This window comes from Gouania willdenowi, chromosome 2, assembly GCF_900634775.1.
Source record: "Gouania willdenowi chromosome 2, fGouWil2.1, whole genome shotgun sequence".
NCBI lineage: Eukaryota > Metazoa > Chordata > Actinopteri > Blenniiformes > Gobiesocidae > Gouania > Gouania willdenowi.
Window position 1 is genome coordinate 2,048,216 of NC_041045.1, and position 24,336 is coordinate 2,072,551.

At 37.2% G+C, this 24,336-nt stretch overlaps 1 protein-coding gene across 1 annotated transcript; it reads left to right on the forward strand.

Annotated features, from left to right (window-relative positions):
• The first annotated feature begins 10,515 nt into the window (after positions 1-10,515).
• Positions 10,516-17,260, forward strand: atp1b1b (ATPase Na+/K+ transporting subunit beta 1b). The gene is made up of 6 exons (XM_028465551.1): positions 10,516-10,711; positions 13,363-13,491; positions 15,098-15,253; positions 15,332-15,513; positions 15,590-15,673; positions 15,761-17,260. Exons 1-6 carry the CDS (start codon positions 10,621-10,623, stop codon positions 16,019-16,021), a joined length of 903 nt encoding a protein of 300 aa, XP_028321352.1. The 5' UTR covers positions 10,516-10,620; the 3' UTR covers positions 16,022-17,260.
• The last annotated feature ends 7,076 nt before the right edge of the window (positions 17,261-24,336 follow it).

Below are 24,336 nucleotides of genomic sequence, written 5' to 3' on the forward strand. Positions count from 1 at the left end.
CAAACCCATTATGATCTATTGTAATGTATCTTAAACTGTCGTCCCACCCTATACAGTATATTAGGTGTTATTAGTTTATTATTAGTCTGACGTTACAGATTTTTGCCGACTGCTGAAATCTCTAATAAAGTTTTTCATACTCGTCCTTAGGGAGAATACAATCATTTGATTCTTTATTGCAAAAACAAAAAAAACATGATATCTGTGAAGAAAAGATTGCACTACATGTAGTGTCAACCTAAGAAAACAAGACGGCAAATGCCGACATTGAAGAAAAAAAGGAAAAAAATATTGTTGGAAATAACGATGCCTATATTACAATTTATGGCAAATAATGGCCGATAATATCAGTGGGCTGATTGTATCGCCCATGTTAGGTGCATAGTACGGTGGCTGGGAAGTGTCAGGTGAATGCATTTACAGAAATGAACACGAATGCAAACCGGCCACAACGGAAGTGTTTCCGACGGACCGGTATTACAGTCGGACGGGTATTATGATATGATAGCCTGATATGAAAAATATAAGACTATCCTAATCAACTTTCACTTACTTTCATACGCGTTTCGATGTCTTCTTCTTGTTCTTAACTGTTCTGGTGGGTTAAAAACATCCGCCAGAAACGTGTCCGTCTGTAATACCGGTCCGTCGGAAACACTTCCGTTGTGGCCATTTTGCATTCGTGTTGTGACCTTTTTGCATTTGTGTTCATTTCTTTAAATGCATTCACCTGACACTTCCCGGCCACCGGGTTTCCGCAACGGAAGTGTTTCCGACGGACCGGTATTACAGACGGACACGTTTCTGGCGGATGTTTTTAACCCACCAGAACAGTTAAGAACAAGAAGAAGACATCGAAACGCGTATGAAAGTAAGTGAAAGTTGATTAGGATACTCTTATATTTTTCATATCAGGCTATCATATTATAATACCCGTCCGTCTGTAATACCGGTCCGTCGGAAACACTTCCGTTGTGACCGGTTTGCATTCGTGTTGTGACCTGTTTGCATTTGTGTTCGTTTCTGTAAATGCATTCACCTGACACTTCCCAGCCACCATAGCATAGTGATGACATAACTAGCACAATCTAAGTTACTAGTGTTTTCGGTGGAAAAACTTTATTATTTCTTCTCTTTTCACATTCTGGTGGTCCATTGTCCTTCAGTTTACTGTTCACGTTGCATAACAGATCTTTAATACTGCTCTGCCCTCGGCAGGATTTTAATAATGCTAGCCTTCAAATGCAAATAACCTCTCCGGCAACCAGCAATCTCACCTTTGGAAATTGCATGGCTCGATGTTTATACTGGATTCATCTGCTGCACAACAGTCTATATATGTTTCCTCATTATTTCTTAGTTCCCATAAGGATCCAGGGCTTGGAGGTTTGGATGAGCCACTGTTCCTTTTCACAACACATTAACTAAAGCCTTTTTGGAAGGGAGCATTACATTTAAACTTTCCATTATGATCCTTTGTCAATTATTGACGTCTGGACACTGTTATAGTGTGGCCTTCAGGTATGACTGACTGACCAAAGGATTTTAATCATTCTATATGCAGATTCTATACAGAAAACCATCTCTTCTTTTTCTTTGCTACTACTTAACATTTGAGGGTCTTTTCAACAAGAGAAACCAAAAATCTATTACAATCTCTAATTAGGCGAGAAGAAACTACATAGATTACAATGACAATCACATCAGGCAAGCGTTTTTTCCACTCTATGTTGGCTGAAAACAAACCTTGCCGGTGAAACCCGCTTCATCCCCCAAGCCAAGGCTTCTACTGAAATGCCACACACCACTATCCAACAACAAACCCTACTACGACATTCCACTCCGTGTTTCGCCTATAAACAGCTGAGTTGTACATGTGCAGAGCAGAACAGTGTATCCAGCACGGTCAAGGTCAATCTGCAGGAAGGAATCGGACAGGCTGATACGACTGAAACCTGATAATGTACCGTACTTTTAAAGACATACTCCCACACTAGCTCAGAACCAACTGTGCTCCCGTCAAGGATCTCAGAGCTAGCACTGATAACTGGTCATGGAAAGTGTTTAAAGCGATACGCAACCATCACATGAATGCACTTTGGATCAGTGGTTCTTAAACTTCAAGTACCCCCTTGTGTCCAGCTACAACATTTTGCTCTGTATTCTGTGAAATAACAACTATAAAGCATAATGATGGAATGAATAAGTGATGACACACATGTGACCATAAGTGGAATGAAACAGTATTTGTTGCCACCTGAATAGATTTATCTCTAAAGTTTCTCTAATGTCCTGTCATCTCCCTCCTGATGTCAGACCAAATCTGACCCTTGTTTTATTTTATTTTTTTATTATTTTGTGTGTTTTTTGTTGTCATTTTTGTGTATCGTTGGGATTATTTAAAGTATTCTACCTCAGTGTGTGTGTTTCTGGTGTCCATTGGTTGTTTTTAATGTCATTTTTGTGTATTTTGTAGTGATCTTGCGTGTTTTTCTCTCATTTAGTGTGTCTTTGATGTCATTTTGTGTGTTACTGGTACTAGTAAGTTTTTTTTTCTTAGTGTGTGTGTGTGTTTTTGGTGTCATTTTGTGTGTTCTGCTGTTGTTTGTCTGTTCTTTTTATTATTCAGTATATTCTTCCACTTATTTTGTGTGTTTTTGTTGTCGTTTTGTGAGTTGCTGGTAATATTCAGTGTGATTATCGTTTATAACTAAAAAAATAAACGTTATAAAACCCCATATTTTGTTATTTCTCATCTCTCTACTCAAGTACCCCCTGTAGTGCCATCGCGTACGCCCATTTGAGAAACACAATAAATTATAAATAATAAAACTTTGTTACTAATTCATGTCAGAAATGTCTTTGAAAGGAATTTATATAAACTTTTTGTCTTCAAATACACGTCATATCTATACATAGCATTGCCATTTTGAAGATTTCAGCCAATCAGCATTCACATTTCATGGCGTTAGTTACGGTTCTTATTTAAAATAACATAAGAGCCATGATTAGAAGTTGTCCTACAGTAATATCCTCTAACAAAGGCCTAATGAATAGCAAAATAACAGTTCTGTCAATACGCTGAGGCCTATTTCCTGGTAATAAAGTGAACATTACTGAGCTAATCTGATACGAGAAAGTGATTCGAGTGGATACATTCAGCCGTGAACAGATGATGTAGTTGTTGAGTTGTTTTTCCTGTGTGTGCTTAGTCTAAAGCTAAGTAATTATTGTTTTGCCTTTCAAAAATCCAGCCACAGGCAACAAAGCGACAAAACAAATAAAGCACCAGATTTAAGCAAATCTACAGAGTTGTGTAAACCTCTGAAGCGAATCCTGTGAAAGATACACAATAGACGCTTTATCCCGACTGAGATCTGATACCACAGTGTGCACATTCAAATACTTTTAACCAGGAAACTAAGTGACAGGGATGCTGATTGTCATCACCCTAATAAACTAGAAAGCACTCAGACAGCGCACTCAAGAGATCCTGAATCTAATTGTTAGATACGGGATATTGATCTGCATCCAAAATCTAATCACTTGTTCCTTATCCCATTTGAGATATTTCCTAAAAATCTGTCAATTAGCTTGTGATGAAATTTGTTGTTCACAGACAAATAAATAAACGCCAGAAAAACCTTGTTGGTGATGGGGGGGAAATCCTATCCTCCAATAATTTGATCAGCAGAAAACACAAAACATCCTTTGTAGTCATGGCAACAAAGAAAAAAGGCTCGCTTGTAGGTTTGCTAAGCGCAGGCAAATAAATGCGCAACAAAAAAACACGTAAATTAACGTAAATTATTGTTTGCCCTAATCTGGATTAATGGGCGGTTGTAAACCGTCACAGCTTTACCCACAGATGGCAGCAGTTATTGTTGGAGGAGGAACAAAAGTAGACGTAGAGGATGCAGCTTTTCTGTGGAGTCAACTTTTCTGGAATTAATACATTTTTTAAAAATTAAACATTTCTTATAAAGTACTTTTTTTCCTTTGTTCTTCTTATTATATCTGTTCCTATCCTCTTATGTATTTTCCTGACTTAATCTGGTTCCTTCTGCTTACATTCACATTTCATTGCTTTGAAAAAAGCCAATTGCAATCTATTAATGTCAATCAAGTGTCCTCGATTTCAGATCTTAGTTATCAATTGTATAATCATAACATAAAGTTAGAAAAAAAGTGGTTTTCTATATCTAGAACTACACAAGATTTTGATGAACTCTAAAAACGAACAAAGGAAAGTTTGTTCAACATTGTCCATGTTATATCTACTGCCTCCAGTAGGGGGGGGTCTTGAGTGTCAAATGTAGGACCAATTCATTAAAAAGTGCACACAGAAAATAATATATTCATATAATATAATAAGATATAAGATAAAGATCAACTTTTAAAAGACAAAGTCTCCGCGAGGACATTCTAGACACGTTTTCTGCTATCCAATGAACGAAAGAGTCGGGTTTAGATTAACCTGAAGTGTAAGTCACATAAAAACAAACTGATGAGTTACAATACTTTCTACATCACTGATGCATTACTGTCATGAACCAAAGCTAATTAGTGTCACGGCTCTCATTTGCCCAGCGAATTAAAGAAGACGCTGACTATAATCCTAAGCACTTTGTTAATTTACTTATTAACCTTTGTGACTCTAGTCGTAGCTGTTCCTACTCATTAAGCAGATAAATTAGATTTAAATCAAACAATTCAAAACAAACAAGAGAGAAATAGAATGTGCTATAATAAGTTAAATACTTTCCGAACAATAAAAGTATCAGATTACTGCTTCCAAAGGTTAAAACTATGAAAGGATGGCTACGTATTTTGAGTTTAAAAATTTCCCGAAATAATGTCAAAGATACTTAGAACTGGTTTTCGAGTTAACTATTGTTTTTAATTTCCTGTTTCTATTCCTGGGAAATCACGCAAGATTTTTAGCACAAGATTTGACATGTCCCTCAGCATTTGCTCGACTAGTTAGCCATCAAGCTACCCATTTTATAGCAAAAATATTCTGTAAAACTGTGAGATTTGGTCAAAAGATGCAGGTTAGGATTTTAATTTATGTCATATTCTGTAGCTATTTTGATTTTAGGAGGTGTGGTCCATCTATTCGCAAGATTTTGTTGTGAGATTTAGCGCAAGATTTCTGTTTTTTTTTCCCCATCCATTTACAAGCAAAAAATGCGTGTAAATACGTAATAATGTCCCAAAAAATGGACAAGAGGGCACAGGGCTAACAGACTTTTCCAGACTTTTTGTTCTACTTGTCTTTATTTTGAATTGGATTAGATTATTTGTTTAATATAGTGCGTTATAATAGTTTGTTACATGTCTGTTTAATAGAGAAAAGCTTTCATGCTAGTTTTTTCTAAACAAATGCAGACCAAAGCAGCTGAATTGTGACTCAGCAGATTTTTGAATGTGCAGATACTCAAGGTGACTTTGCTGAGCTGTCTTGAAGCTTCACGCTGTAAAAATGCTGATTGTAGCAAACAATGGGTCACTTTCCTGAGCCATGGGTGACTTTTTACAAGGCTGGCTGCACATTACTTCTCCTTAAGTCTTGAGAAACAACGAGGTTGTGTTTCCTTTCACCTTGAGTCCAACCTTTCCTCACTACTGTTTATTGTGTGCACAAGCCGACTAAAGGCAGCAGGGCGTGGCCTTTGTCCGACATCATCATTCTCAAGCTTGTAGATCAACAGTGGATGTGATAAAACATAAACATCCCTTTAGCACAAGGTCATCTTCAGCTCATCAGAATTAAAGATTACCAGGAGGCCAAGAACTTTATTCCCTAGAGTAGACATGGGCAACTGGCGGTCCGGGGGCCTCATACAGCCCTCAGTTTAATATGGTGCCGCCCCCAAATACGTAAAGAACAGCAAGTGATACAAAATGCCATCAAAAATGTTTCAAATTACTGGAAAAACACACATTCGCAACAAAAACACACAAAATGATAGAAAAATATACAAAACGACAACAACTACTACACAAAAGTGACACAATCCCGCAACGAAAATGCACAAAAATGGTACAAAACATACAAGACTGAGTGCTACCGCAGGTCATTCATTCCCACCGCTGTACAACTGTACAATAAAACATTCTGAGGCCGCTCTCCTTGTACCGTCTGTAAATATATATGTAAATATCGCTCCTTGCCCTCGCCCATTAATATGTATATATCTGTATCCTTTATACTTTTATATTATTTTTCTATTCATATATTGCCACTATTATTGTATTGTTTCTTTTATCTTCATTGCACAATTTTTCAAGTGTCTTTTGGGTTTTTTGTTGTCTTTTTATTGCACTTTATCGGATGTGAGCTGTCATGACAGTAAGTTTCCCCATTGCGTGATCAATAAAGATACTCTACTCTCGCTACTGAGACAACTACAAAAACACATGACGGAAAATTATCCAAAATGAGAACAAAAATTTACAAAATGACTCCAAAAAGAAAACACAAAAGAACCACACTCTTTTTTGCATGATTTTAAGGCTTCAAATACAGTCCATGGGGAGCAGCCATGTAAGGCCGTATGGGAAGTAAAGTTGTTAAGGTTTTTTTTTCTAAAACCTGTCCGTGACCATCTTTTGGGTCTACCACGAGACCCAAAGCAGTTATAAGGAGAAAGTGTCCAGTGCAATGCAGAACCAGGCACGGATGTGGCGGTAAAGGATTTACATGCTCCCATGCGAGTCTGTAAATGTGCAGCAAGCTGGTGTGTAATGAATTACGTGAACTGGTTCCAGGAGTCTTTTTATAGATCTTTCTTATGGGGTACATTTGTCAAGCTGTAGGCCTGGGAGCTTGTTGCAGAACACAAACACAGCGGTGGTAGAAATGCTTCTGGTGCTAGCCATAGCACCAGACAATTAATACAAGTTTGAACTGTGTGTAATCCCTGTGGGGTTAAGGGGCTTCACAGCACAGCACAGGACACCCACTAAGACTCACATATTGTGTGAATCTCTCAGGGTTTCTTCTGAACTAAAGTCAGCGTGTGGGAAGAAACGATGGTATTGTTTGCTCGGTAATGATTGTTTTAGCGGAGCCAGCGTCATTCAGAATTGTAGGTTGCGTGCTGCACTCTGTAATCAGGGATGCTTTAATACGTTGTAACGTCCAGCACGCGTCACTTAACCAGATGCGTACAGCTCCACAGGGACAACTTACAATGCAATAAAAGTTTCGCCTTAATTAATTAGAATTAGAGCACCACTGTAATCAATTGCTAAGTCCCAACAGGAAGCTTAAGTAATGGTCGCACACAACATCAGATTCATGCAGTCGTGAGCATAAGACAACCATTTATTATTATTTTTTCATCTTAAATATTGAATAGTTCTTAATTTCAAAGAACACGTGCACAAATATCTTCGCCTGTTCAAGCAAAACCATGTAATAAGCCTGCAATACTATCTTATTAACTCTTTTTTTCCACAATTGACCAAGCTACTCTATGTTTTTTTTTTTTAAATTAAAAGCCAAATGGTATTTTTTTTGGTCAGACTTGTATAATTAATTTAAAATAGTTATTTCACAACAGTGATTACATTGTAAACCAACACTTAAAACATCTTAGGTCTTAGGTTACAATAGCTATTGCAAGTCTTAGCCACATGAGCTAGCAAGTCCTTGTTTCAATTCATGCTAGCCCATTAAGACCTGTTTAAGCTGTTAGGTGTTTACACTATTCTCAAGCAAGACAAATATTTTCTTAAGCTTGAAAGCTAAATATGATTAAGTCAGACATTTACGGCTAGACTAGCCATATGATTAGCCTAGCATCCATCCTCTTAAAGGTGAATGTGACTTCAGCAACTCTGGCGACATTCAAAATTCATGTAAATGACGCGACGTGACACAACCTTCCCCCAAGCAACGCGACTTGCGCGATTACAGTGGCTGAATCACGCGATCTGAGTCACTGGAAGTCGACTTTGACTGACACTGTATCGCGACATCTCATCAGGAAACGAGTTTCTCCCCATGTCACTCCCGCGGTCATCACGTCACTGGGGTAGATGAAGCAATGAAGCTTAAAAAAAAAAAAGCGTGACTATGTTCAAGCGACTCATCACAGGTGATTTAAGCAACTACAGCTGCTTGAGTCGCGCTCGGCAAGTCATTGTTTCGATTTATGCTAATCCATTAAGGCTTAGCAAAAGAACCGTTGAAGCTGTGAGGTTTTTACACTATTCTCAAGCAAGACAAATACTTTCTCAAGCTTGAAAGCTAAATATAATTAAGTAAGACATTTACGGCTAGACTAGCCATATGATTAGCCTAGCATCCATCCTCTTAGAGGAAGATGGATGCTAGGCTACAATTTGTTACCTTGTTTTTTAAAAGGTAAAAAAAAGAAATATTTTAATAACAATAGAGCTACCATTCATATTTTAAAACATTGGTAGTGAAAGCTACAGCGCCATACTAATGATGATACAGAAGATACTTCAGCTATTGCTATGGCTAACGATAATAACTAACCCATTAGAGTGCTACTGGTCCATGGATATAGTCGGCACTGGGCTGCAAATCATTTTTCATTTATTCATTATTTATTTCTACGTATGTTCCAGTAATTATATTTATTTAAATTCTAACTTCCGCTTTTGCGCTCCCATCTCCATTACTTGACGTCATTACATATTAAAGTGAAATACTAACCGTTTCAAGGCCAAATGCCAGCTCCAGCTATTTAGTTTCAACCATTGAGTCATGGAGAAGTATCGGCTGCTTCTCTCACTTTGCTCTCCTGAACCATCACCTCTGACTTTCTCTACCTCATGTTTGAAAATACTACTACTCACATTCATGTGAAAAGACTGAAGGGTCCCAGTGTGGACAGTGGGGCCCCAGGTGTGGATATTTCCTGTGGGAGAGCCGTTGACCAATCGTTCTGTCACCCATGAGCTAAGTTAAACACATCAATGTTTTCCCCTTCACTCAACGTAAATATGTCTGTTCTGTTTATCACATGATATGCAGTGTGAGATCATTTTACGACACTATTTTTTTTTCATCTTGATCTTTATGAATTTGACAATTGGAAAAACACAACGTCTTCATGAAGATTTAGCTAAAATAGAAAGTCGGGAATGAAAAATGTGATGGAATAACATTAATGGCCAGTGCCAGCCCTAAGCAATATATAAAAAACAACAAATGAATTCATATATATATATATATATATATATATATATATATTGTACAGTCACTTTTTTATGGCATTTAAAATATTTGTATATCATGTACATTATATTAAAAACTGTATTTTTTCAATTAATTTGGGAAAACTGTAATGAAAACCTTTGCCCACTGGGGGGTGCAATGGTCCCTCTGCCCGCAAAGTTCGCATATGATACTGTATACTGCAGAAAAAAGGTTAATTAGCTAAATTATATCCCTTTTCCTATTTAGGTTTATTGAACTCAACCTCAAGTTCTAATAAGATGAAATAACATTTGCGATATTTGCATTGACGCGTCGTTTAATGTTGTAAATTCATGATGAAATCAGGCCGGCGGCCACTTTCTGCTTCCTTTTTGCTGCAGTACCATAACATGACCTGCTGGGTGCGGTGTCGCTTCCCCATTAACATTGTCAAGAATTACGCAACAGAAGAACAGCTTCAACAAATAACTTGTATTTTTAAAAGAACAAGAAATGAATTCATATATATATATATATATATATATTTGTACAGTCGCTGTGTTTTAAGGCACTTAAGATATTTGTATATTATATACATTACATTAAAAACTATATTTTTTCAAATTCATTTGGGAAAACTGTACTGAAAATTGTTCACAACTGGGGGAAGGGGGGGGGTATACTAGGTAATGCTCCATGGGGCAGAATTCAATTACACAATCTGATGGGTCTCTTGCGTGTCTCTTGTTTGTGTTTCACTTTCGCTTGTAACCCGTGCGCTGATCTGATGTTGACATTAACAGTTGTTTGTAGATGAAATCAAAACAAACGTACATTTGTAATATATTTGGTGTGTGTGTGTGGGGGGGCTGAGGTTTTCACTTTCGGGTCGGACATGTATCACACAATCTTTTCAAGGCAATAGGTAGAAATATGTGTTGACTCAATCTCTTTAGTTTAGGGTGCTTCATCAACCATTGGCATTAAAAAAATAAATAAATAAAAAAAAAACTTCAAATGTATGTTTATTTTTTTCTCAAATCCTGCCCTATGTTCCTTTAAATAACATATGCATATTTCCGACATTCTGCAGAGACATGAATTGTAAAAGTGATATAATTTCACCTTGGCAGAAAGGCGTTGTAGACATCTAAATAAAATAAAAAATAATATTGCATAGATGTTTAAATTAACCATCGCTTTGAAATAAATCTTTACTACGTCAGAGCCACGCAACCAGCCCCCGCTCTCTCATTGGCTGGCTCCGCTCCGCCCCTCCCCTCGCTAACCTGTCAGTGTGTGGGGGCGGAGCGCGCGGCAGCAGCGGTTTATATCGAGGTGAGCGGCTGCAGTGAGAACCGGGCGCAGCAACGGACCGGGAAGGAGCGCGTTAACAGCACGGAAGGGAACGGAGCAGCTGCTTTTTTTTTTAATCCAACATGCCGTCTAAAGATGAAGAGAGCGGATGGAAGAAGTTCCTGTGGGACTCGGAGAAGGGGGAGCTGATGGGACGGACTGGGAGCAGCTGGTGTGAGTGGTCGCCTCGTGCTGTAGTGGCACCTGTTTGATTTGACTTTGCTGCATTCAGGGACTAACGGTTCCACTGCGTCATTTCACTGAAAAACCCCCACTTATAATCTGCTTATAAGAACAAAATTCAATGTAATAACATCAGGTGTGTTTGTTAAACACATAGTTAAGGAGGGGGAGATGTAGGAAGATGTTTTTAGGCTGGAGCTGGAGTTTGGCCTTTGCCTCCTTCCAGTGGCCGGGCGGCAGTGAAGGCAGCGGGGCTGGTTAATGATTGGAGCCCGGTCTGCCTGTCCGTTGTTAGGGTAACCGGCTCTTCAGTGGACGGTTAATGGCGCTTAAGGGTTAAGACTGCATCATAGTCCAAGGTGAGCCAAGGTGATATGAAGATAGACCGATAGGGGCCTGCTTGTAAAGCCGGGGATGACTATTGATCCGTGTCGGGTTGCCTGTGATCGGGTGTCGGTGTAATCTAACGAACAATACAACTGATTAACTCGGTCGACCTTTCTTCTTCTTCTTCTCGAGTTTCCTTCACTGGCAGCAGCAGCAGCACTACTGCGCATGTCCTTCCTCTCAATGTCACTGCTTACCTGGACAGGAGGAAGGCGGCGTGTGCGTGATGCGTGCGTGACATGCCAGAGGTCACTTCAAAGTGCTGATGCAGCGCTCTGAGCAAAGTGCTGCACAATTAATCGAATGTTAATCATGATTAGGATTTTTGTGTGCCACAATTAAATTAACCAAATCGTCTGCAACACTGTATTTATTCAGGTAAAAAAAAAAAAAAAAAATCTTAATTCCATTTTAAAGCTTAAATTTTGCACTGTAAAAAAACAATTTCCCCCCCCTAATATGATAAATAATTGTGATTATAACGTGATTACAATATTAATACAAATAATCCTGATTATCATTTTGGCCCTAATTGTGCAGCCCTACTACATAGTATATTAAATATGTGCTGTATTAGTTCTCAGTGGTGCTCACTGACATTGCTTCATGCAGCTGAAGCAGCCCAGTGAAGGATGGAAGCAATGAACACACATACCTTCAAGGTTACACCCACCACACATACAGTAACGTGGTGCTCTGGTCTGCAGCACACTTGTCACGCTAAAGATTGATGATGATTGAGTAATGAAATAATGGACCTTTGGGGGAAGCTACATGCGTGTCACTGTCACATTGGTCACAAATGTAACAATATAACAAGGCAGCTTTTATTCCCAATCAGTATTTGTCTTTTTTTTTTTTTTTTTTAAAGATTTACAACTATTTCTCATTGTTACACTCGCAAAAATGTCCCGACTGCCTGCCAATCAAACTAGAAGTTAGTTTCAAATACGAAATGTAATGTGTTAATCAATTGAAGCACGTTGGTCAGGCAAACAAGTTAAATTTTAGTTTTGAATTAATTTTGAATAAAATGCTGACTCAGTTGAAAATAATGCTGACTACCGATTTATTTTTAAAAAGTAAGGCAAGCTTACTGTCCGGAGAGGAGGCTTAGGCGAGTATATAATAAATAGGATTTAAAAAAAGATAAAAAAATTTAAAAAAAAAAAAAAGCACTGGATATATTTTTGTTTTTAAGAAATCAATTGACATTTTTGCAGCCAACTTTGATACAATCATCCAAATTCTCAATCTACGCAAATCATTTACCAGGGAAATGTTTTTGATATCTTTTAAACTGCATTGAGTGAATCCTTTAGAAGCAAAACATATATTTATATGCTTGGTGAGTTACACTCCAATTTGTGCTAGGTTGTTGGCTGATTATTTTTCTAGAAACATTTGCCGCCTTTGTTTAGTAGCCTATCATAGAGGTTTCGTGTTGTATCACTGCTGATTAACTAGACAGAAGAGCTCGTCACGCCTACGACCGATTCAAACACAGATAACCTCAACATGCTTGTTTTTCAGCTGTAACAGGAAATAGATGCTATTACAGACTCTGTTTACAGTGACTAATGCAAGATCCTAAAAACACTAAATGAGTAAATAAAACATCGCACATTTCCATAGTGCAACACATTTTCACCAAAAAAATGCAACTTGCATCTTTAAACATCAGTACTGAACAACTTCTGACAACCATGGCCTGTTAAGTATAAGTAGTTCATCGTATTAACACACTTGGCATAAAAATATACCCACAAGGAATGGATACCAGTGGCACAAGAGGGTAAACCAAAGATGTAATTTGGCCAACGTTAACTATTAAAACTGTTTGTAAAAATAACAATAACAGGCATAAATTATCCGAGTGCTGCTGAAAAAAAGCCATCCAAGGTTAGCTGTTGTTGCTCACCCCCACTGTGTAAACAAAAGGCTAAGACGACGGCACAAAGGCATCAGATAAGAATGTTGGGATGACCTGAAAACGACCCCGTCATGCGAACCAAACTTTGAAGCCCCGTGAATGGATTTGATGCATTGAGGAGATCTTTCTAAGATGTCCTTGAACCAACACGTTGTGTGTGTCTCTCACGCCACACCTTTACCACACATTCATATGCTGCATATCTCCATGATCATGTGACTTCCAAATCTACTCATTAGTCTGTTTAATCTAGATTGGATACTGTGCTGTCATGTTTTTACCATTGGTTTCTTATTTTTGTGTTTTCCTTCTTTTTCTACAGTAAAAATCCTGGTGTTTTATGTCATTTTCTACGGTTGCCTGGCCGGCATCTTCATCGGCACCATCCAAGCCATGCTGCTCACTTTGAGTGACTTCAAGCCCACCTGGCAGGACAGAGTAGCGCCCCCTGGTAAGAAGAAGCCCAGACCAATCAGAAGATACACTAGTTGTACGGGGGAGTTTTTTGAAATGGAGGATTTTCTTATTTGATGTAATCACCGACAAACTACACATTCCAAAATCATGGCAAAAATGCATGATGGGGACTATTTAAGGTAAATATTGTAAATTAATGCATTTTTGATGAGTCAGAAGTCACAATCATACACTCAAATCCATAACGTTTAGGTGAAAGTAAAAGCTATTTCCCTTTCACAAAGTTAATTCCATGTTTGTCAACACAAAAGATTAAAAGCCTAAAACGTGAGTCAATTTTAAGTTTTAAATATCTATAATTTAGCAGTTTTAAGCAATCAGGTGACTAGAAATGGCTGGTAAATCATAAAATCAACTTGTGATGAACCAGTATTAAAAGATTGTGATGTAGTGTTATGTTCCTATAAGCAACACGAGAGCCAGTTTAGGATTTTTCTTATTCAAGGTTGCACCATTTAACTGTTTAAAAACAAAATCCAGTTTTCCCAGGTTGGTCTGGATGAAGTGACGTGGAATCTGTAAAAAGATCCAAACAACATCTTTGCGGAATTCAGAATCAGTTTTATCGCCAGGTGTTGTTGACGCAATACGAGGAATTTGTTTTGGTGGGATTAGTGCAACAAAAAACATTGACCAAAAAAGACCAAAGGATAAAAAATGCAAATACCAGTAGCAAATTAAAATAATAAAATGTACATAGAGACTTTCAAAGAAAAATAACTGTTATTTTCAGTAGTATATACATTGTTGTGCATGCTTGATGCAGATTCTTTGGAAGCACATGAGACTTTACTCATTTATCAATGTCCAAAATGTTCACTTGCAAGGTGGAGAGGGCCACTCACAGCTGAGTTTGTATGATTTACTTATAGAGCCAATATCGTCTTATGAACATTTCCTTAACGGTCCTCTAAGTCTGTTTTGAGAGCTTTACAAGTAGCAGGGCGTTGGATCAGTGAGGGCGTTACTAGTCCTCGTCCTTGGGGAACAAGGCTGAATAATGTAATAAGGTCTTTACACTGCAGCCTCCCATGTGTCCACAGCTCCAGTAGGTTTCTAAGGCAAATAAGGCCAGCTGGGATTTACCAGGACAGATACATTATGCAGCTACTGCACTGCTTTAGCCTGGAAGTTTGTGTTTATTTGAGGTCATCCAAACACGGTTGCGTCACTTGGAAATTTACTGCTAACGACCCAACAACTGACCACCTGATCTCTGGCGGTGTTCCCAATCCCTGGACGGGGGATTTAGTTCAACTCTGGACCGTTGGGAGGTCAATGCATTAGCTGGTGTTTTTAAAACACGCTGAATGAGTTCAGGTTCTTCTGACTCACCTGCAGATGTACGCTGGATTCTGCTTAATCAGCATGTTTCTCCAGCAAAACTAAAAGTGGGAGGAAACTTTACCCACATCATGATCACACAGAAATGACACAAAGGACCTTTACATTTAGAACAAATTGACAAAACTGATTAATTCCCCACACAGTTCTTGAGCAAGCTAACATTCTCATTGTCAGCATAACATGCATTTATATAAAACTGTGAGGAAGATACTTATGACTTGTTTTTGTTCCAGGCCTTTCGCACACCCCAAAAGCTGACAAAACCGAAGTGGCCTTTAGCCTCACAGACATTACTACCTATCTGCCTTACACCACAGCCTTAAAAGATTTCCTCGCCCAGTATGACGACGAGAAGCAACAGGACAAGATGAAGTTTGAGGATTGCGGACGTAAGTTTCACTCCAACATGGTTTGAGAAGTTTACACTGTCAACATTCTTCAGGAGCTTCCATCTCTGCTTCCTTCAGTGGAGCCCGCTGATTACAAGAACCGCGGGGACTTGGAGAGCGACCTGGGTGTCCGAAAGGCGTGTCGTTTCCCAAGGTCACTGCTTGGACCCTGCTCAGGCGCTGACCAACATTTTGGTTTCGACAAGGGCCAACCCTGTATAGTCGTGAAGCTCAACAGGATTGTCAACTTCCGTCCAAGGGTATGTCGATCACTAACAACTTAAATGTCCTTGGGGAGGTCAATCCTTATGTGAATGTTTGACTCTCTCTGCACAGCCTCCGACCTCTAACGCGACTATTCCAGAAGAAGCCCATCCCAAAGTACAGCCCAATTTGATCCCTCTCTACTGCACCAACAAGGTATGTCACCTCTCTGATGACACATTTGTGAGTTTAAAATGAGTGAGTAAAAAAAAAAGTTCCTTTTATGTGTTTCCACTCTCTTAGAAAGCGGAAGATGCTGGTAAAATCGGAGAGATCAATTATTACGGCATTGGGGAGGGTTTCCCCCTGCAGTATTACCCGTACTATGGCAAGTTGCTGCACCCCCAGTACCTGCAGCCCCTGGTGGCGCTGCATTTCACCAACCTGACTCGGAACCAAGAACTCCGCATCGAGTGCAAAGTGTACGGGGACAACATCAAGTACAACGAAAAGGACCGCTACCAAGGACGGTTTGATATCAAGATCCAGGTTAATGATTTATGACCGTCAGGGGGTTAACAATGTCTGACGACCACCGCCCAATCCTCCCGCCCCATTCCACCTCCATAGGCCCCTGACTACCAATCTGAAGTAGGAGAAAAGAAGTCCCTAGGTGGGTAGACTGTAGCGGTTAAATCAATCACTAGTCTTGAATGAGTAAATGGAAGAAGCAAGTTTGTTAGGGGACCGATGTGTAATCTGTACGCGCTCATCATTAGCTTCTACACGTAGTGTAATTTAGAGGACTAGCCATAGGCCCAATGAAAATATTTATTCTGCTGTTAACGACTTTTCGACAAGCCATGGACCATAAACAACCGCAAGATGTGATTCCATCTCCAACGTAGCGTTCCGTGACCGTTCCCCTGCCCTTGCATATCGCTGCCTTCTGTGGTTTCCGTAGATATCTTTTGGAGTGTGCAGTAGTGGCAAAATCCAATCCTTTACGAAACGCTTCAGCAGTTTTGTGACATGATACCCATTTTGTTAATTGTAAGAATAGTCAGGCACAGCTTCGGTGTCTGATCCGTGTAGGGAAAAGGCTGCACTCCAGGGAACGTCCTTCCTCTTTTCAAGTCTTTTACGTCTGATCACGGGAGACTACTTTTCTTACTGTTCTTTTGTTAAATCATCGTGTGGTGAGGTTTTGACTCTGGTTTCTTGCCTTTTTGATTTTTGCCTTGAATGTTGACTTATGTGTCCAGTTTGTTAGACACTTTGCTTTAAGAGGCCACAGTGCTACCGCAACCTAAATTCCTTTCTTTCTTTCTTTTTTTTTTTTGGCTGGTTTTAATCACACCTTTGTGGTTTATCTCTCTGAATGTTTGAACCATTTAGGATGGTGAGAGGTTTTTATATTTATGCAGTTGTACATTTTGTTTCTTTGCAAAATATTGTAACGTATAAATGCAATACCAAAGTGAGGTTTCGAAGAGAGTCTTTATCAGAAGCAATGCAGTACTCCATTTTAAGAAGTCCTCATGTTAAGTGATAAGTTTTGCCTGGCAAGCGTCCGGTGGGCGACTTGACTCGTTTCTGCCATGAACACAGTTCAGTGTAGAGTGAACTCTTGTTCACGCATTAAAAGAAAAAAAAAAACGAGTTCTACCTGAGCTCTGTGACTTTAGGTGAACAATAATGTTGATGTTTAATTCCATTCCAACAGTAGTCAACTTTCATCTGTACATCCACCTGTGTCAATTTATCAGAGATTAAAACAAATAAAATGTTGTTGGAACCGAATCACGTTTGTCTTTATTAATTTTGTATGAATGGGTTCGGGGAAGACACAAAAAAAACCTCACAATAGCATAAAGTGCTATGAACATGGTGGGGGTTCCATCATGCTTTTGGGCTGGTTTGCTGTAACTTAAAACAAAAAATACATCAGAGTTAGATTAAATAAGTTGTGATAGCAAACTTATTTCTGGATATCTTACCCTAAACATGATTATAGCCATAACTACAGTTAAAATAGCGGTAATGGCAGTTTTAGCGATTGGCTAATCATCAGGATATTTTTTAAATGTGCCGTCAAAGAAAACTCGAGCTAAACAGCTAATGTGCACGGATATTTAATGTTTTTGTTGTAATAAATATTGGTCTCTAAAATTCAGTGGACAGAAAATTTCAGGACTAAGTCTAGTTTAAAAAGTAAATACTCATTATTTAAGACTGTCTACAATGTACCGGTAACTTAAGACTTAAAACTGAACTAATTATAAGCAATACACAAGATGACTATATTGATACACAAATTTTAATGACAGAAAAATATACAGTATATATTGCATAAAATAGACAATACTGTAAGTAATTTCTCCCTGGGATTATTATTCTGAAAATGACAACAAAAATACACAAAATTATTCCAAAAACAAACAAGATGGCCACAAAATATAGAACATGACAAAAACATATAAAAATGAATAGAAACATACAAAAAGACATGTAACAAAGATACACATGAGAAAAAACAGCCACTAAATTACTCCACAAAACAAAAACACACAAAATGACAAAAATACACAGAATGCCAATGTACATAATAAATGCACAAAAAACTAAATAAAAATATATATGGTATCCCTATCCAAATATGCAAAATGACTCCCACAAAACCACATAGACTCCAAAAACAAATGAGACAACAAAATCATACATAAAAATGACTAAAAACACAATATACAGTATATACATAACTCACAAAAAATGACAAAAACAAACAATGCTTCTAATACTGACCTTTGGACACTGTTTACATTGTGTATCTAAAGGTTATTCCTGTGTGTGAACACCAGGGGGCAGCAGCACTGCATTGTTCTGGTTTTACACAAACTGCACAAGGCAGTGAATGAAGGTAAATAAAGATTCTGCTTTGTAATAAAATGGCAAAATAGTTATTGTGGCATCGCCAGCCTTAAATAAAAGAGCTAATCGCAAGTAGGCGACTTTTGCCAGACTTCACCGATAATATCTGTTTTGGAACATGCTTAATCTGGAACAATAGACGATAACTGAGGGTCATCTGGTACAAGCCCTCCCATTAAATATTGTTGCAAACATCCACCACTGATGACCGTATTATCTTAATTTTGTTCTTAAGCCGGTCTATTATGGGGCACCAATTGTAAAGTTGAGCATGGTGAAGTAAACAGCAACCTTTAGCAACGTTTAGCAAGAAACCACGTTTAAAAAAAGTGTAAATTATTTTTTGTGTTACTTCTGACTTGATTTACTGATTTGTGAAATTTGTGATATTCATTTTCTCGTAAAAATATGTCAATGTTAAATATTAAATCTAAATCTAAATGTTAAATATAAATGGTAAATCTTAATGTTAAATCCTAATTCTAAATGTTAAATTAAATCTGAATCTAACTGGTAAATCTAAATGGTAAAAACAAATACTAAATCTAAATGGTAAATGTTAAACCTAAATATAAATGTTAAATCTTAATGTTAAATGTTAACTGTTAAATCTATTTAGCTAATGTGCAAATTCACCGGAAGTACCAACATAAAAGCTCATTCTGGTGAATTTGCATATTCGCTAAATATTTAGTTTCACCCATGACATTAAGATTTAACATTTATATTTAGATTTAACATTTATATTTAGATTTATCATTTAGATTTATTAATATTTTTTTTTTTTTTTTTTTTTTTTTTTCACCTTGTCTGCAGATTTATTATTTAACATTTAAATTTAGATTTAACATTTACCATTTATATTTAGCATTTGTTTTTACCATTTATATTTAACAATTAGATTTAGATTTAATTTAACATTTAAATTTAACATTAACATTTACCATTTATATTTAGGTTTACCATTTATATTTCGGTTTACCATTTATATTTAACATTTAGATTTAACATTTACCATTTAGATTTAGCATTTGTTTTTACCATTTAGATTTAACAATTAGATTTAGATTTAATTTAACATTTAAAATTAAGATTTAACATTAACATTTACCATTCATATTTAGGTTTACCATTTATATTTAACATTTAGATTTAGATTGAACATTTGTATTTAACATTTAGATTTAATATTTAACATTTAAATTTAGATTTAACATTGACAGTTTTAAGTATTGCTGTAAATCTGGTCAAAAGTAACATGAAAAAAATTCACATCTGTTTATTTAAACGTGGTTTCTTGCTAAATGTTTATTTTAACACGTGCAACAATCGGCGCCACATCGTCTATTGAGTTCGTTACTGGAAATACTGGGTCCACACTTAGGTGTCGTTTGTGTGGAAGTGACATTGGCTCAGTAGGTCTGGATGTGCATGATGGGAGATGGAGAGAGCTGACACTGAGGCTGTAATGAATTTAATTGGGTAGTTAGATCAGTGCAAGGCTGTCAGCAGCTTGTTAACACATCAGCAGCTCTGGGACAACAACAGTGATGATGTCACGGTGAACTTGCTATTCCAAAGCTCTCGTCCATCTATCGTCTGCTGATAACTCTGGCTTTTCCTGTACCGTGTAAGGGATCAAAGGCTTTATTTTTCAAAGGTCATCACTGTTGTTTATCAATGTAACCCAGTCTTACTGTATATGTGATGCCCATTGATATGAGTCACGATCCACTTCACAAAGCACCCTGGGAGATATCGAAGACGTGCAACTTAGCAATTATGGATACTCCCAGGGCTGTTGATTACCTTTGGTGTCATGCTATGAGTGTTGCAGCCTGGAGACCAGCTCCAACGTATCGCATCTCTGCAGGATTTCATTTAACACTATGCATCGAACTGCATGTTAGTCAATACGTTTAAAAAACAAAAGAAAAATGTAATTAATAATACTAGATGCAATGCAATTCTTGAATATTGTTGGATTTGTACAACATGCTTGTTTTAATGTGCTGGATTAAGGGTTGCGCTCAATTATAACTGTAACTGCGTAATTCATAATTAAATACAATTATGGGGTAATTAAAATTGTAATTGTAATTTTAAAAATCTGTTGCTTTCATGGTCACAATTAAATTGTAATTGAGTTCAGATAATTGACTTTGTAATTGTAAATGCCATGAAAATTCTATAAAAATTGACAATTAAAATTAACGCTAAACTGGGGAACCGTGTTACAGTTCAATGTACAGTTCTACACATAGAGTATGTAGTTAAAAAAGGCTCAGACACACACACCAAAAATATTAAAACCCATATTTTCATTGATTAGGAAACCTAACAAGGGAACCAATAGATAGGAAAGAAATTAGATGATATATATGTGTTTTTAGTGTATTTTACAGCTGATTTAGGACCTGTTATCATAAGAGATGCTAACAGAAAGCTAACAAAAGCGGAAGGTTAACTTTTATTTCAGGCTCAGTAATTGTGATAAATTGTAATTGAATTTTAGTAACTGAGAACGTAATCGTAATTGACTTTCTGAGGACAAAAAAAATAATTTTAATTAAATAAAAATTGGAAAAATGAGACCATTTAGGGCAGTAGTTCTCAAATTGTCCACATTTTGTCACGGTCATTAAATCGCTATGCTAACTGCTAACTATTGATCGCTCAGATAGCACACTGCTGTTTTCTCATAGTCTCATAAATATTGTAATAAGCTCTATAGATTTGCTGTCTCTTTATTAACAGCTCTTGATCTAAATGGCCCTATTATTAAATAGTTCCAAAGAGCTTTCCATAACTATAACACATCCATTCATTCATTCATAGTCATATATTCACACCAACACTGACAGAGGTTCAGTGCCTGGTCCAATGCGACACGTGTTTGTTTTGAAATAATGTTCCACTATAAAAAAAAACAATGGTTTTATTATGGTTTCGTTTATTTTCCTGTAATCTTTGTAAATTTCTGTGGTTCATATATTTTTCTCTTTTTGGGAGGTTTAGGGTATTTTTGTGCATTTTGTGTCCTGTGTCACTTTGAGTGTTGGTTGTATTTTGTGTTTTTTGAGTAATTTGTGGTGTTTTCGTTTTCATTTAGTTAATTTATTTCTGTAATTGTGTGTTTTTTAAAAAATAATTTTAAATATCTCTTTTGTTGTTTAATGTGTCATTCTAATAATAAAAATAATGCATTTTGTTTCAAGGCGCTTTTCTCGGCATTCAAGGACACCGTACAGTTGTACATACATGATATAAATCCATTTAAAAAATAAATAAATAAATAAAATATAATTACTTTTATGTCCTCAGTCATTTTGTGTATTTGAGATATTTGGGTTTTTTTTTTTTTTTTTGAGTAATTTATTGTATTTTTGTTACATTTTTACATTTTTTTTCTATAATTTTGTGTATGTTTTGGAGTCATTTTTGTGTAATTTTGTTGTGTTTTGTGTTTTCAGAGTAATTTCTTGTATTTTTATTGTCATTTTCTTTATTTTTCGGTAATTTGTGTTGAAGTCTCTTGTGTATTTTTGCCGTTTAGTACATTTTTCTGCAATTTTAATTGTTTTATTGTCATTTTGTGTATTTTCGCAGGCCACCAGTTACCATGTCAGCTTTAAACTATCCTAAACTGGATTCTGGTATCTTAGTAAAGACAACTGGATGGGAAGTTAGCTGCATATCAGCAGGAACCAATTTCTTGTTCCATAGACTCACTGATGGTTAGTAAGTGTTCACCAGTGAGGACTGGAACCCATCACTTGTCTGCTTCCCAAGAGGCATCAGCCGATTAACTCTAATCTTATTAGCAGGCGCTAATCTGACCACTGTGTTGCACAGGTTCTTCATTTTACACACACACACACACACACATGCACATCACTGCTAAAGTATGCAATAACCCATAAAGTAGCTAGAGAAAGTCAAACCTCACAATTAAAACGTCAAACTTTTCTTTGAACAACATCTCAATACATTGAAAAACTATGATTTTTGTCTTTTACCAGTGCTGGAGATTGGGTTGCACTAGCTGAGAAAGGCTAACTGGGATTAGCTACGTACGCTATTGGGATGTTGTTTCGCTCGTCTCTGAGCTGCAGGTGGAGCTTGATTTTTTACTTCAGCCGTCCACACACTAAGAGGATTTACTCCGACTGGAAGGGATATAAATAATAGTCCTATTTATTAGCCAGAAAATGCTAATAAAAGGTGGGTAATGTTGCCACTTAAAGGGACATGAAATGACTCTTAATCTATAATTAATAAAGGACTAACACGCCATGTTAATAACTCAGTAGAGTGCCTTTTTATGTGGATTACTGATTTCTTCTACACACGCTGTTTGCTACATGCTAACACAACGACTACAGTCTATGTGGGTATCTGAGGTTTTTATTTCAATAGATTTTTTTTTTACTCTTGCCTTTAAAAAATATCTCACACACATTTCTCATTGGCTAGACCAATCGTAAGCATTAATATTATCTTTATTATTAGCTATTGTCTGCTTTATTAGCATTATTTTAGCAGTTCTAGGTATTTTCTAATATGGCTGTTGACAGTTATGCTAGCATACACAATTTATCCATTTAGGAGCGGCTCAGCCTTGTGCTAGGTTAGCATGAGCAGGTGATTTCATTGTTAGCATTAGCTTTTAGTGTGTGGCGTCTTAGTTAGCGCTTTGTTTAGCTGTGTCAGTGCCCGATCCTTTCACAGGCCTGATCGTTTCGGCTCCTTTCAACGCAGACGCGTAGAATACGTCACTGACTTTACGAAAGAGCTCCTGGGACGTGATATTTAAATGTAAACCGGCCGTACAACATTTTTATCTTAATAGTACATGTAAATATGTGACTTTTTGTGGTGTTTTTAATTGTTAATTACAAAAAAAAAACTGGATGAAAACACAAAACACAATATTGACAGTCAAACAACAAACTGAAAATAAAATAAAAACCAAAATAAATCGGAATTCACTCAAAACATACATTTCAAATTCTTTTTAAACAGCAGGGTTTCAACCTTTTAAATAGTACATGAACTGCCGTAAAATAGGCCGACCAGATGTAGATGAGTTTTACGCATGCATGCGATGACAAGCTGTGAATACGCTACCGGTAATAAGCATTTGTTAGCGCTACCGGCTATTTAGCTGCTCTCTGCCGTTCTTTTAATACCACTACTTGTTTTCGATAGTTAATGATATTGTATTACTTAAGAAGGTCTGGTAACTTCAGGAAATTTGTGTCAAATTTAAGACTATTTAAGGCTATATCTGGGGACATTTGAAGGAAGTAAAAATTACAGCTAAAATATGAAATCATTGTACATATCTCAGTCCCTTCAAATTCATAAAATCAATGATAGGTTACTCACTGATATATGCAGGCACGTCACCTGATCGCAATATCTTATAATTGAAATACTTTTTGCTGCCATTTATTGCAAATAATCACACAAAATTGCTGCAATTTTGAGAAAATTGCAGCAAATTCAAGTAATTTTAAAGTAAAAAACCTGGAGCGACTTGAAGGCCATGCTTTGGCACAATAATGTTGGAATTTGTCTTTTTATGAAGTAAGCAGTCGACTTGCTAAAGAAAAATCTTTGGGTGTTTGAAATGAATCTGAAAGGTATCTCTCTATATGGTGGAACCCGTTCTCTCCTCCCTCCCCCTCCTCCTCCCTCCATCTCCTGCTGGGAGGTGGAGCAGAGAAGACGAACAGAGGGAGACAAATCTGATCCTCAGCGGTGAGAAGACTGACTTTAACTCTTTCATGTTGGGATCTACTGCTTGGAGGACTCTCCCCCGTTTTAATGTGATGGAGGATGGGCTCAGAAGAAGCACCATGGGATTCATTCAGTGCTCGCTTCGTCTTCTAACTGTCTAAGGCACTCATCATCATCATCATCATCCCTCACCTTCAGGTAAA